At 49.1% G+C, this 15,663-nt stretch overlaps 1 protein-coding gene across 1 annotated transcript; it reads right to left on the bottom strand.

Annotated features, from left to right (window-relative positions):
• LOC148938086 (uncharacterized) lies at nt 1-402 on the bottom strand. Its single transcript, XM_089085222.1, has one exon. It carries the CDS (start codon nt 400-402, stop codon nt 1-3), a length of 402 nt encoding a protein of 133 aa, XP_088941348.1.
• Nucleotides 403-15,663: the final 15,261 nt, after the last annotated feature.

Genomic DNA, 15,663 nt, shown 5'->3' with positions numbered 1-15,663 from the left:
TTACAATACAGCTGTTTTGTGAATCCAAGAGTTATGTGTATTGTCCATTTCTAACCATTTGACAAAAACTCTATCGTTCTTTCTACGTAGCATTTTCTCAACGAGATAGATATCGGGATTGGTAATTCGCAGTAACTCGTGTTCGTAAAACCCTCTGGCTATTGGCTCTTTACGATAGTCTTTCAGCAGATACGTCACGGGATTTGTGTGTTGCATCTTAGCGATTCGAAAAATCTCAGTCGTCCAGTTAGGCATATATCCCTTTTCGAAAATCGTTTTGAACTTGCTGACGCGTACCGGATCGTTCACTTTGAATCTTGCGGGGGCTGCGATCTTCAAGTGACTGTATACCGTGGAGAGGAGTCTCTTGGCAATGGCTGGAATTACGTCCGCTGGTCGCATTCCGGTCGTTCGATGCGCGCGGTTGTTATTGTAACGTCAGGAGAGCCAACGTAAAAATTTCTTTTCCTTCCCCTTTTCCCACCTGCGCAGAAGCGCCACTATTCAAGCCAAAGTTGGCAACAACCGGCTCTCCTGCCGTTGACATATCACGCGTTGCGCCTTACCGCTAGTGAATATACACTGTAATAAATATAAGTAATAAAATTAAATAATAATAATAAATAAATCATGCTAACAATGAACCTAAATAATTGTAAAATTATTAATACTACAATAAGGCTCGCGTTGCTGTTGCGCATCATCTCCAGTCAGCCGCGCGCTGATTGGCCGACCAACGACCATTATAGATATGTGCGTCTGGTCTAGCTTTATAGGCTATGACCGTCGCGAGCGCCACGTGCTTTGGCGTACCCACGCCATCCGCCATCTTGCGCCACGTGCTTTGGCGTGCCCACGCCATCCGCCATCTTGCGCCACGTGCGTTGGCGTACCCACGCTACCGCCACGTTGCGCAACAGCGCCGCCGCAGGCACGCGTTACAACGCGCGGCCATGCTCGTTCACTCTTGTACGCGCCGTCGAGTAGTACACATCGTGCGAGTGTCAATCCAAATCCAATCCCAATTCCAATTCTAATTTTAAGTCAATTCTATTTCGTCTCAATCTAGTTAAGTTAATTAAGTGATCATTTGTATTCTAAATTTTGTATTGCTCTAAATTTAACCAAGTGCTACGCGAGTGTAATTCGATTCATGAATATTTGAATATAGTAAGTACAGTGTATTCGCCACGTGTCATTCATTGCATCATCCTTCCTATCGCCGCGAGAAATCGGAAGTGTTCGCGAGGCTAAAGAGGCAACGGGCATTAACAACTCAAACCTTATTTTACCGAATAATTAGCAGTTAAAGCGAGAATTCCAATCGTTTCCGGGGGCAAGGTGTTGTGCGTTATCCGCACTTACCACGAAGGAAACATTGGACTTCGAGCACGCGGTAATTCTAATCTTTTAATTAAATACAATATACGCCTGGAGCCTCTGCCGAATGCATAAAGCACGGAGGAATCGCGCGGGTCGTAACAACGCACTTCGGCGGCTTGAATACGACCTCCACGTGGCCGCGATTTACGATCATAACGCGATCATCGGCGAGGAAGTGAGTTACGACGGCGAGTACGAACTTCTCGTGCACGACCGCCTCTGGAGCGCCTTACCGGCCCCGTCCACCCCCGTAGCAGCTTACCAGGGAAGCAGTTTCGGACCACGCATCTCCCTCGAGGAGTATCTGCGCAGAGCGGACACCGAAAGGTAGGTGAAAATCATACATCAAGTTTTATTCCCGGTTGCTTTCGCGTTCCCATCTTGCCTACGTTTCAGTAAAATATAGAGTATAAAGGAATTAGACGTGAATGAATATAAGAGTACTCGCGTTCAAGATTCTTTCGGGTTGCGTCACTCGTTTTGTTCGCGTCGACCGACCGTCGCATAGTTGCATCGCCCGACCGGAAGGGTTTTACGACCGACCCTTTTTTGCCGCCCTTGCCACTTTCTCCTAAGGCATGTAGGGTTTTGAGCCGGTTTATCGCTACGCACGGAAATATTCCAGTTTCGTAATATCATTTTAATATTGAATATTCGCCGCGTAATATTAATTCCCGTTATTTGACGTAATGTGCCCGCCTTGCTTTCTCGAGCCACGAGATTCGCGCACTCACCCGGCCGCCGTATACAGATACCGTAGGAGCACGGTGCGTTGCCTTACCACGTTCGGATATCGACGCGTGGACGACGCTATCGCCGAGTCACTCCCTAATAGTGCCGAATATCTTTGCTTTCGATGTAAGGAAGAAATACCAGAGGGAACTCTTACGTATCGTCTTGAATTGGCCCACGCGTTCCAGTTCGGGTATACTTCCGCCCGGGATCATTGCGATTGCTGTCGCGCTAGTCTTGTAATAGTCCGCGACATTGAGCTCTGCCCTGACTGCACCGAAGTTTTTACTGTGTCTCTAGAAGTGCTCAGGGAATTAGGCAACGCTATAGAGAACATCTGCGGGCGATACTACCTCGACGAGACCAATCCCGCTCCCGATGGCATCCTATCGCGCCGGCTAACCAACTTCTCTGTTGCACTGATCCGCTTACAGTCTAATAATCGCCCAACGTCTGGTTAAACGCAACGTTAGCCGTGTAATTCACTGAAATTTCCTGAGAACTTAATAATTCGCCGCTGACATTATCGGAGGGGTTCCCGCGGATTTGAGCAGTATAATCAGGGTTTCGTACTCCTTAATTCCTTAATTCCTTAATTCTTCCGAACCGCTGTTGGCGATTTGCCGCTCGATCGCTGGCAGCGTCGCCGAGAGGCGAGCGTATTCCCGCCTTGGTCCAGTGCCACGTGGCGATTTGCTTTGGCAATCTCGCCACCGCCTGCGACGTAACATTATACTCCGAGATTAAATGCGGTAGAGCGTCGAGCCATCTGTACGATCCGTTGAGCGTGAAGAGCTTCCACATGTTGTTTTTGAGCGTGCGATTAAATCGCTCCACAACCGCCGCCTTCATCACCGAGTACGTCGAGTATTAGCGTGTATCGTACCTATCAGTAACCGCTTTTACGGAGGCATTGTAGAACTCCTTGCCCTTGTCCGTTTGTAGATTTCGCGGATGTCGAGCGTCGTCGCGAAATATCTTGGATAACGCCGCGACTACCTCGCTTCCGCTCTTGCTCTTCAGCGGTACAGCCCACGCGTACCGCTTGCTCAACACGTCGATGACCGTCATCACGTAGTTGTAGCCTTTGTTTCGTCGCGCGTACGGACGCATTTCGACGACATCGACCTGCCACAGGTCGCGCACCACGACTCGACGACGCAGAAAGTTTCTTCGCGCGGGCGCGTGAAGCTCCTCGACGAGTCTCCTCTTCTCGACGCTCATCACTGATTTTATGAAGAGGCGCGATTCGCGTTGGTTTTATTCGTGTACGTTCGCTCTTGTTCCTCGTTCCAAACGTTAATCGCGTATTTCATGGTATTTGGAATATCCATTTTTAGTGCGACTAGTAATTCGTTTATTGTTTCTCTAGTCACTATTTTATCCACGTTCAACGAAGCCAGCGTCTTGTTCAGCGTCTCTCTCGTTACCGCTTTGTCCGACAGTTCTCTCGCGATTCTCGTCAGATCTGTCACGCTACGCGCGAGATTCTCCATGTTCGTCGATATTCTCTGGCGGCTCGTCGACGACGCGTCGAGCTCGTTTCGCAGGGATTTCTCTAGATTTCGCAGTGATTCCTCTAGGATTTGCGTTCGTTTCTCCTGAGCGTCGCCGAGCGTCTCGACGGTCTTTCGGATCTCGCTCGAGTCTCTAGCTCGCACTTTGTCCTGTTTTTCCTCCGTTCGTCCCAACTCACGTTGAAACATGAGCAGATCTTTAATTCGTTGATTGTTCCGTTTATTGAGCGCTTGTTCCGTTTCCGTTCGTTTTATTTGTTTATCGAGATTGACGAGCGAGGCCTCCCTCCTCTCCTCGATCTATCGCAGTGATTTCTTTAGATTTCGCGTTCGTTTCTCCTGAGCGTCACCGAGCGTCTCGATGACCCTTCAGATCTCGCTCAGATCTTTCTCTTGCGATTCGTTCCGTTTTTCGAGCTCTCGTTCCACCGCATCTCTCGTCTCCTCTATTCGTTTGTCGTGATCGACGAGCGAGGCTTCGCTCTTCTTCTCAAGGTGTCGCAGAACGTCCACTTCGGTTTTTACGTCGTAATACTGTAGGAGAATATTCCGAATTCGCTTGTTCATATCTTCCAGCTGTTTTCGTAGCTCGTTCGTTAGAACTTTCGACTCCTCGCTCCTTATGCGAAGCGCGTCGTCGACGTAACCCTTGGTCGTCGCGTCGGTATCGTCGATCGGTGTATCCAAATGGCGTATCTTGCGTCTGTTGACGTCGTAGTCGTCCGGATTAAGGCAGAGCGCGCACGTACGTCCGCAGGGATGCGATCGTCGAACGATCGTCAACTCCGCGTTGCCTCTCCAGAGACTTCCTGAATTTGTTCACGGACATCGTGACCTCGCGGGTGACGAATCTATCGCGCGTGATAATCTGCTCGTAATCTCGGCGATCTGCATATCATATTTGAGAAACAATCTGGCTACGCGCGTCATAGATTCCTCCAATTCGCCGATCGATCTAATCGTGCTCTCGTTCATCTCCGATAGCAACGTTCGAGTGCTCGCCGAGAATTCGCTCGTCTCGGAGATTTTCGTTTCCGCGTCTCGAAACGCGCTGTCCACGTAGCTTTTACTCGCGGCGTCGGTATCGGTTCTAGGTGCGGCTAAACGCCATATGATTTTGTCTCTAGCGTTGTAGTAATTGTCACTTAGAGCGCGTTGTTACGCACATAGCGACGCAAGGAATCGATCGACGGTCGCGAGCGTGCCCTATCGCCTCCGCCGAACGACTCCAACGGTCTTCCGAACTTGTTCACCAACATAACGGGAATACCGGTCGCCGCGAGCGCGTGCCGCGTTTTACTCGATCGCGTCGATCTCGCGAAGCTCCTCGAATATCGATAGAATCTCGTTGTCGTGAGTGTCGTTGCCAGCTCGTCTAGAGGCATCGAGCAATCGAAGACGATCGACTATTCGTTGGGATCATTCCAATGAACGTACTCGATTCCTTTGTCTCTCATCCGCATAGCGGATGGAACAGAGTCGATCCCTTTTTTTCTCGCTTTACTAGTACCAGCACCACTTTTGTCTCTCGATCAAGCAATAGCGGCGCGATGATGTGCTTGTACTTGAAACTTTTGTTTTCCTAGAATGGGCATAAGCGCGTTGTGACCACGCCGATGGACGTTCGTAGTTAACATAGTATACTCTTGTACGTAGTTAACGTAGTATACTCTTGTACGTTTACTTGTCGTTCTCCGTGTACATGGCGTCGTCGGGAAGTCTCTTGAAGATCAACTCGTATAAACTCGAGATACCCGGATATCGCGTGTCGCCCACGATTACGCTATCATCGGCGGTCACGTCGAATCGCCTGTCGCCAAGCATCGAGCCGTCTAAATCGAAGTACACCCCGTAAATGTGATCGATCTCGCTCTGTCTGTCCCCGCCTAGAAGCCCATATATTTGCGACCTAACGGTCTCCATTGCGCGTTCGAGATCGATTCTTCCGATTCGTTTCTAGTCGCGGGACTCACCGTCGCGATCAAGGGTGATCTCGTCGAGAGGCGTCTTTGTCGATCTAGACGGTGGCTCGTGGTCGTCATCGGTCTTGTGTTTCCTCTTAGCGCCGACGAACGCGATCGGGTCGATTCCCTCGGTCGACTCGTCTCGCACGGTGTTCTCGGCGATTCGTTTCAACGGTTGAACGATCAGCTTGAGTCGCTTCTCCAGCGCGATCTCCTCTTCTATCTCACCGGTCTTTAACTCTCTGTACTTTTTACGTATAGAGTTCTGAGTCTTCGCGATCTCTCGCGCCGTTTTTTCCTGCCGAGCGACGTCCGTACCAGCGTCAACATTCATACTCGCAGCAGCGTCAACGTTCATCCTCGTAGCACAACTGATCGCTTTACCCACGGCGAAATCGTTAAATCCTCGTCTATATCTACCATTCCTTAATGCGCTGTCTTTATTGATGACTACGAAATATATATTTGCGTTTCCAACACGCGCGACATAAGGCGTAAAAATTCTCATACGACATATCCGTGTTCACGTGCTCGTTGTAAACGAGCTTTAAGTTAGTGTCCTGCTTAAACAGAATCAAGAGATTCGCGTTATCGCGCATCAGGTGTTTTGGAATTTTAGCGTATGTCTGACAAAGATAGAAACAATCGATGTTCGAGTGTCGACTCATGGCGAAATATTCCCTGATCGCGTTCTTGTCACAGGCCACGTCGTCGAACACGAATATCGATTCGGGAAGCGCCTCGGTGACACGACATCGCTATTGTTTGAGAACCGATCTCGTCCATCAACTCGAGCAGTTCCGCCAAGATCGATACTTTGGTTGTTGCAGGGATTTCGAGTAGACGTACACGTTCTCAAAGCGCGCGCCGTGCAGACTTTCGAGCATGTTTATCAACACGTTCGTTTTACCGCAATTGGAGGGGCCGCAAATGATGCAACGTATCGTGTTCGGTAGTAGAGGGCCGTGTCTGCGCGCCCTCTCGACCGCGTCGCCCGAGATTCGTCGAGCCTTACGGTCGAGATTGAGCACTGCTATAGCCGGCGATCGTCGAACGAATCGCATTTACGCGCGCTCGCTTCGAGGAGACGCGACCGATAATCGCTCCACTTATACTCGACGGCGATTCGATCGCGCAGTGATCGATATATTTCCCCTATTGACGGACAAACACGATATTCTCAATCTATCCACCCAACAGTTGCGATTTATCCCGAAGTTCGTTCTCGTGCGCGATTTCGACAGATACGTGGAGCTACTGTGGAACAAACTATCCGATCATCTGAGAGCGGACCCCGAGGTGCAACGTTGTCGCGTGTGTCTGGAGCATTATAAGTCCGTGGCAACAATCGCATATAGACGATTCTGCGCCTCTTATAAAAAATTGTAACGAATGCTTAGCGGCACGGGATTACTCGATACGGCGATAAACGCGCTTCCCTTCGAACTACATATTTCCGGGTATCAATTTTGCGGGCCCGGCACCTATCTCGCGAAGCAATTGGCGCGCGGCGATCGAAGCGTAAACCCGTTGGACGCGGCGTGTCGCGAGCACGACATCGCCTATTCACGAAATAAGAAACTCGCCGATCGCCACGACGCCGATCGAGCTCTCGCCGAGAAGGCACACGAACGTATAACCGAAGATTCCACCTTCGGCGAGAGAGCCGCCGTATGGGCTGCTATGAAAGCAAAGACAAAGTTAGGCATGGGTTTGAGAAAGAAGAAGAGGAAGAAGACAACGAGGAGGAGGACACTTCCAACGGCGAAACGCGGAGGCTTGTTACCCATTTTTCCGATATTAGGTGCGCTCGGTTCTTTGATCGGTGGCGTGACGGGTGTCGTGAAGGCGATGAACGCCAGTAAAACCGCACGGCGTCAATTGGAAGAGTTGCAACGTCATAATCGAGCGATGGAGGGTCACGGATTACATCTAGCGCCTTACAAACGTGGCAGCGGTGTGACGAGAAGAACGAAAAAAAAATCATGGAAGGAAACGTTAGGATTGCTTGAGTTACCGCTCTCCGGCATTACGACGAACGAACAGCTGAACACTCGGCGCATTGTCTACGAGTACCCTTCTTCAGAGGAGTGTTTATGCGTGACGCATTACCATCGAAGGCGCGACGTAACGAGAGTGGCATCGTGAATCTCGAAGAGTCAATGGACTCGGGTAACCACTGGATTGCCTATGCGAAGAGGGGAAACGACGCGATTTACTTCGACGATTTCGGCAATCTTCGACCGCCGAGGGAACTCGAGAGATATCTCGGCGGCGTAAATATAACGTACAATCGCGGATCGTATCAGACGTATGATCAGAGCAATTGCGGTTAGTTGTGCCTGCGATTTCTCTCGAGAATCGGTCGCGATGTCGCTGAGCCTTTCGTTCACCGGTAAGAGTAGCGTTCTCACGGCGTGCTATTTTCCTGCTTTAGATCTGAGCGACGACGATTACGAGTTAGGTCTCACGAGACGTACAACACTATACCGAACGTCGATTCCACGAATAAGTTCTATTACGACGACAAAACGATCGTGATTCCCGAGGGTTCGTACGAATTGAGCGCGATAGACAGATATCTGAACGCCGCTATATCTAAAAAGCGAAAGATCGATGAAAGCAAGAGGACGAGCGACGATGACGAGAGGGACGACATCGTCTATGACGAGAGCGACGAGGGAGAAAGGGGCGCGCGGTCTCTGATCATTCAAGCCAATGAGAACACTATGAGAAGCGAGATCAGGTGCGAGCATCAAATCGATTTCGCGAAACCGAACAACATCGATTCGCTCCTGGGATTTTCATCGCGCGTGCTACGAATAAATGGCACACGTCCGACCCGTGAATATCATGGGCGTGAATATCATTCGGGTGGAGTGCAATATCACCGCGGATGTGTACAGCAACAACGAGCCGATTCACACGATACACGAGTTTTCGCTGAACGTTCCTTCGGGATATAAACTGTCGAACGCTCCGACATCGATCATTTACTTTCCAATCATCGCGCGAAACGTTACCGATATCACGCTTCGAGTCGTGGATCAAGACGGGCGACCGATCGATTTTCGCGGAGAGGAGATAACGGCGCGACTTCACGTGCGACGATGAAGGCATTAGAGAGAAATGCGCGAGAGCGAAAGATGCTCGTTCTGTTCGAGTGGTACGCGAGAGGAGGAGGAGACGCTACATCCGCGATCCTACCACAAAACGACGCGACGAGGAAGGTGCGCGAGGGAAGAGCGAACGAGTTGAACGCCGCGAACGTTACGTTCTTAAGATCTTTAGGTTTCGTCGTGAAGAATCGACATAGCGAGCGACATTTTAAGTATCGGAGGTGTCCCGATCTTTGACGATCGTATCGTGAAAATAGAAACTCACACTTACAATCCATATGCTAACACTACGTTCGGATACAGCGACGAGATACGAATACCTATACAGCAACAGGATCTACATACGTTGCCGTGCAAAAGTTTTCTATATATCGAGGGAAAATTCGCGACGAGAGAGAGCGCAAAGGAAGGCACAGCGAAGGAAGTTATGAGAGCGAAGCTAGTCAACAACTGCGTCGCGTTTATGTTCGACGAGATTCGATACGAGCTCAATGGCGTGGAGATCGATAAGAGCAGAAACGTCGGCATAACGATCTTGATGAAAAACTACGCATCGTTGAGCTACGAGAGAGATAGAGCTTTACAGAACACCGGATGGGAAATACCGCTTATAGCGTTGGACGATTTCAACTTTTGCGTGCCTCTCAACGTACTCTGTTTCTGCAAGGATTACAAACGCATAGTGATAAACGCGCGACACGAACTCATTCTGATACGCGCTCGCAACGAGAACAATTGCGTCGTGCATTCAGATCAGAGACCGAAGATCACCTTGTTGAGAATACAGTGGCGAATGCCACACGTGATACTTAATGACGTTAACAAACGACGATATGAATCTAGATTTCGAGTGTAACAAGTTCGCAGTGCTGTACGATATGTATCTGAAATTTCGAAAGACGTATTACGGGTGTGAGACCTGCGAACCGTTCACTGTCACTAGATTTCTGCAATACGGTCCGCTAGTGGTCATCGATTGCTCCCGCCAGAACGAATCGATCAAGAGCGCCACCGTCGACGTTCGCGTAGAATTCGAATGCAAAGAGAACGTTCCGGCTAACACAACGGCTTATTGTCTCATCATTCACGATAGAATTGTAGAGTATAACCCACTGACGAACGTCGTACGTAAACTCACGTAATCGCGGTTTTCCTACGAGAACAATGCCGAACGTACCGATCGTCGATCTGCAAGATTTTACCGTTCGGGAGAAATTTATGGTTAAAGAGGTGGCGATATTAAAAAATGGAAAAGAGCTGACCCATCGAATATTTCGAGAAGCAATACCCTGGAATCTTCTTACAAAGACGGAAAAATCTAAAGCGTGCTGGATAACCTCCAATCATCACGGCTTACAGTAGAGCGACGGCGACGTCGCGTACAGACTCTCGAAGTACGTGATTCGAAACAGCGTGTGTGATCAATCGCGAGACGCGCCTAAACGAGTGTACGTCAAAGGCTTGGAGAAAAAGAAGTAATTAGAGGAGATTCTCGGCTGCGACGTCATCGCGGACCACGACGTGATCGTCGAGACTATCGACGTGGATTTCGAGGATATAGGGCGCCTAAGCACTCTGGACGACGTTCGAGCATTTCACTGCGAGCGTCACGCGAAGCATTGCGCTATGGAGAACGTGTGCAAACTGTACGACTGGTGGTCGAAACGACGGGAATGTATCACTGAATTGTAATATCGCGTTAATGACTTATATCATATGTCAGATTGGTTTTCAATTATTGTATCATATATTAGATTCAGTGCTTATACTATAATCGAATTCTTTTATCGCTCGCTATAATTATATACATGCTTGAGGAAATACAAAAACATTTTTTACAATATATCTCACTTATTACTCACTTATATCACTTTATTTCATCTCTAACATTCCAAAGTACAGAGCAACGAGTTCGATAATGTCGTTACGATCGAAGGCATCGCTATCGCGTATGACTCTCGAGATATTTTCCATATCCTTAGCGGTGAATGCGATATCCTTGAAACGCGCCAATTTTGCATCGATTTTTCCTAATATCTTGGTCAACGAGATAACGAGTCGATGCAATACTCGAGCTCGAACATGTTATTCACTGTTTCCTTCGACATGGCCAAGCGAGCCGCGGATGTTTCCAGGCATAATATCGTCAAGTTGTTGATTTTTCCGAAACGCACGGTCATATTTCCAATACATGACGGAGTTGGAAAGAACGGTTCTCCGTTGGTACTCTGCAGATACTTCAAGAGAGCGTGTCGTTGCTCGACAAGCTGCCTCCATTGGGCGACATCGAGACCTCCTTGCCATGACTATCTCCCAGAATAATATTCATGCGCGAGGAGCGTTCAAGAGTGACACATACATTAAGAAACTTGTATCCCGTCTTAGTCAAGGGATATTTTCGTTCTAGAATTCTAATTGTTCGTTACAACCGGCGTTACTATGACTCGACGCGATCGGCCTGTTATCGTCGAGCGTCCTCTTCCTCCTTCTCGCGTCATCGCTCTCGTCGACTCGGCGCGTCTCGAAATCCTGCGAGTGCTCGATATCGTACATCTTTACGATCGAAGAGATCGCGCGATACTGTTCGTAAACGTTTCGTATACTTAGCTCTATACACTATACGAAAACTTCCGTGCCTCTTCCTTCTCCCTCTCCTCTTCTAAATCGTCGCTCGAAAATACATTCCTCATCTGAGCGAGTCTTTTCAAAAGAGCGCGCAACTGCTCTAACAGTCCATCCCTTGGATACATGATACCAAAAATCTCTGGATCAAATTTACCGACCATAGTTACACTTCTGATAAATTCGTTGTACTTGAAGAACTGTCGTTTAACGAGAAAGTACAGATTACCGTCGATGTATCGAACGGTGGACGTTACAGCGGGTGGAATCCCCGGAAATATCGCGTGCAACGAGTTATGTCTGACGATTATCATCGAGCAATCGTCGATCTCGGCCATGATCTCGTCGTTATAAATCGCGAACGTTCGCCCTGCGTTAGTGTTAACCACAGCGTTGATTTTCGCGTTAGGAGAAAGATTCATATCCCTCAGTTTCCTCGGCCAACCCGGTACTAGCTCGAAACTCGGATATTTTATCATGTAAACCGTATCGTCTACGAACAATACGAGTTGGCCCGAGGGTAATCGATACGCCCGCCAAACGCGTAAAATTATCGGGAAGAAAACGCAGATAGTCCGTCAGTAACAACGACCTGCCGTAAGATCTTCCGTTTAACTCGACCGACCATAAGTGGCGTCGATACGCCACGTACATTCTATTTTCTAACACTAACACCGCGGATCGACGCGTCGCCAAACGCACAGATCCGCGAAATTCCCCGTGTCGCGCGTCGCGATCGTGGTCATCGCTACGGTCGTCGTAACTGGTCCCGCAATTTCGCTCTTATTTCTTAAACCGCATAAATTTTGAATGGCGAGAAAATCCGCGTCGCTCAATCGCACGGGAAAGGTTAGAGGGAACAAAGGCGTACATTATCGCATTTTTCAGAGGACTGTGATGTAATCCTAACGCGTGACCGATCTCGTGCGTCAACGTATGTAGCAGATGAATTGTATCGTCAGGATTAGCGGTCAGCTCGATGTGCCACTTCTCCGTTATCTACATGCACCTCCGACACTTCGGACGATGGTAAAAAAGCGTGAGCTAGCACGTTTCCTGGTCCGTCCAGCAACGACGGACATATTCGGCTACCTCGATGCCGAGGATCTACGAACGTGTGAAAACCCTTCCGAAACGATATCACGATATCGGTATTCATCGAATCGCGCTCGAACGTCAGCGACGAATTCGCAGCCCATATCTCGAACGCGGCCTCGGTGACTCGTAGAACGCTCTCGCTCGCCAGGTGAAAGTTCCAAACGAGATGCGTCTTCGCCCATTTCCTCGGAGACTTGTCCAAATCACTCGATATATCTTTGACGCCGCATCACGGTTTACGCATCTGTTCCAATGTAGCTTCGTTAAGAACACCATCACCAGGTATACAGTAATACTCTTGGAAAAGCTCAATCGCGTGTCTCAGAGCTAACATCGCGTTATCTGATATCGTTTGCACGTTATCGCCGTCCAGATATCCGTAGGTTTGCAAAAACCGAATCCCCTCCTCGTCGCTGTCGGCGGTGGAGTCGCTATCGGCGGCGGAGTCGCGAGTCGCCGCGATAACGGCTATCGTGCACGCGATCACGGCGATCCCACGCGCGGGCGTCATCGCGCGAGACGGGAATCTAATCGACACTGCGCATCGCCGACCGAAATACGTGCGAACCGCTCGATCGATGTTGCCATCGGTCGCGAGAGGGCGGAGACCGACGCGATGAATCGATCCGAGTCGCGAATCGGAAATTTCAACCGCTTTAATTTCTATTCTCTATCGCGCGAGATTATTCTCGAATGAGCCCAAATATACGTAGCGCGATTACATGCCAATGAATGACGATCTCGCTAAAGATCCCATATGCAATATCATTAAAAAGTACACAATAGAGAACAAAAAAGTAAAAGCATGACAACGATAGAATAGCGATAGAATAGAAACAAAATAAAGAACGACGAAATAAACGATAAACTAATCTTCTATCGCCGTTGCGGTCAGACTTCCCGTAGTCACGCGTAGCGAGCGCGAAAATGACGCACAACATTCATATTCCTAATGAAATATTCTCTCGTTATTAATACTCCTACGACAATTTCTTTCTCGCGCGACTCCCACTCTCATCTCTCATACGTTCCCGGAACGAGGAAAAAAACTCTATCTCTCTTGCGGTTAATCGTTGCAACAACGATGTGTATTAATGACGATTCGCATTACTCTTTCTTTATTTCAGCATATCTCGTACGTATATATTCGTTATTTTTATTACTCGGCATCATATTTGTACACACACTCTTACACATATATTCGTTACATATTTTTATACATATATTCATATTAGTAATTAGTATATACTCAAATATACAAATTAGTATATACTCTTTTACATAGACATATTAGTACATTCTCTTTTACATATATTCGCGCAAATTCGCGCTCTTCACCACAATCGATACCCCTGACGATAATTCGCGCGAGCGTCATAGCGATACATCCCTACTCGCACTCGACGCTTCTCGCTTCTCCGAGCACTCCGGGCACTCTCCCCAGATCATCGGCGACTCGATCTATCAACTGTTGCATCAACTGCTTCTTCCGATCTGACACGGAGTTCAAAAATTAAACTCTCAATTTCGCGTATTTCCATCAGTTGCGTCTCTTCTTCTTAACTATATCCTTGACGTTGTACACGTACATTCGAACCAATGGATCTCTTTCTCGTCCGGAGATCTCGAGCTGCCGTCCACTCTTCAACTTCGTCACTTACTAAACGAATTGATCAGCCTCCTCCTTATCTCCAAATAGAGACGCGAACAACGCGTCGAAACTGCCACAACTCTCGTCATTCCCTCTCGTAGTACTCAGACGCGCAAGATAGTTCTCGTACTCGTCGTCGAGATCCCCCTTCATCGTTTTCAAACGTGCCAGTAATCCCAGTAATCTCGTATCCAACTCGAGGAAGCCTCCCTCGTTATCTCGATCTCCATAAGCGACGCTCGTCCGGCGTCGCGGAACTCTCGACCAAGCGAACCATGCTGTCCCCAGAACAGTACGAGTTCCACGGACCCTTTCGACTCCAGATGTCGGTGACGATACGTATAGCGTTCCTCATACGCTCGGCCTCGCGTATACGCGCGATCGGCTCGGTTCCTCGATGAAGCGCCAGATGTTTAGACAGAAACACCATCATTAGCCGCAAATTACACGCCGTCGAATGCACAGACGTCCACATTGCGCGCATCAACTCGAACGAGTCGACCGCGTCGCTTTCGACCTCCGCCGATATCTCGTCCTCCTCTTTCCGCTCGATCGTAGGCCATTTCTCACGCTCCATCGTCATCGCGCGTTTCTCCCGTTCCACTATCTCGCGTTCCATTTCTCTCGAGAACTCGAGCGAATCGTCTAAGAGCGATATTATCTCCGGATCCTTCAATTGACTCTCCAGAACATTAAACTGACTCTCCGAAACATAGACTGACTTTCCATCTCGCAAACTAACAATATATCGTCGACACTCCTAGTTAAATACTCTCTAAAGCGGCGTAAAAAACACGTCAAATCACAAACAGGACGCGTTAGACCCCGCGGAAAACGCTCAGACGTGAATCGCCTTGACGACGCGTCAAATCACGACATTATGAAAACAGACACGCCTAAGGCGACGTAACAAACCGCAACATCCTGTAAACAACGCGAATCGCCTCGACGACGCGTCAAATCGCGACATTATGAAAAACAGATACGTCTACGGCGACGTAACAAACCGCAACATCCTGCAAACAACGTCTAGACACGGACACGCTTAAGACGACGTGGACAAACCGCGGCATTCCGCGAAACAGGACGCGCTAGACCCCGCGGAAAACGCTAGGGCGGCGTCGAAGATGCGCACCGGGAGTCGCGCGGAGGGCGTCGGACTGCGCGAAAAAAAAAACGCTAGAGCGGCATCGAGGACGTGCCCCGGGAATCGCGCGGAGAGCGGCAGACTGCGCGAAAAAAAAAACGCTAGGGCGGCGTCGAGGACGGGGGAAACCGACCCGGAGAAACCCCGCGACCGCCTTACCGACCGAGAAGGATAAACCTATCTCGACGACCGCCAGAAGGATCCACCTTCTCTCCCCGGATACAAACCCCCTGAGGAAAGAAAACCATTCTTACCGACTCAGGAGGATATTCCTCTGGATACGAACCCCCTGGGGATTCTACGACCCCCCTCCCCCCTCACCCCTCCACTCCCTCCAGGGGGTTTAGGACCTCCTGAGCTTATCTACTACCCTCCCTTTTTATTTGAACGTGCCAATGATAGTTCAGGAAATTCTATGCTGGTGATTTTG

Source organism: Pogonomyrmex barbatus, unplaced genomic scaffold (genome assembly GCF_055798465.1).
Source record: "Pogonomyrmex barbatus isolate J1 unplaced genomic scaffold, ASM5579846v1 scaffold1, whole genome shotgun sequence".
NCBI classification, from domain to species: domain Eukaryota; kingdom Metazoa; phylum Arthropoda; class Insecta; order Hymenoptera; family Formicidae; genus Pogonomyrmex; species Pogonomyrmex barbatus.
This window is presented reverse-complemented; position numbering and strand designations above follow the sequence as displayed.

Bases quoted from the DNA above. Each gene is read 5' to 3' on its own strand.
- LOC148938086 (XM_089085222.1), bottom strand. From the start codon at position 402: ATGCGACCAGCGGACGTAATTCCAGCCATTGCCAAGAGACTCCTCTCC.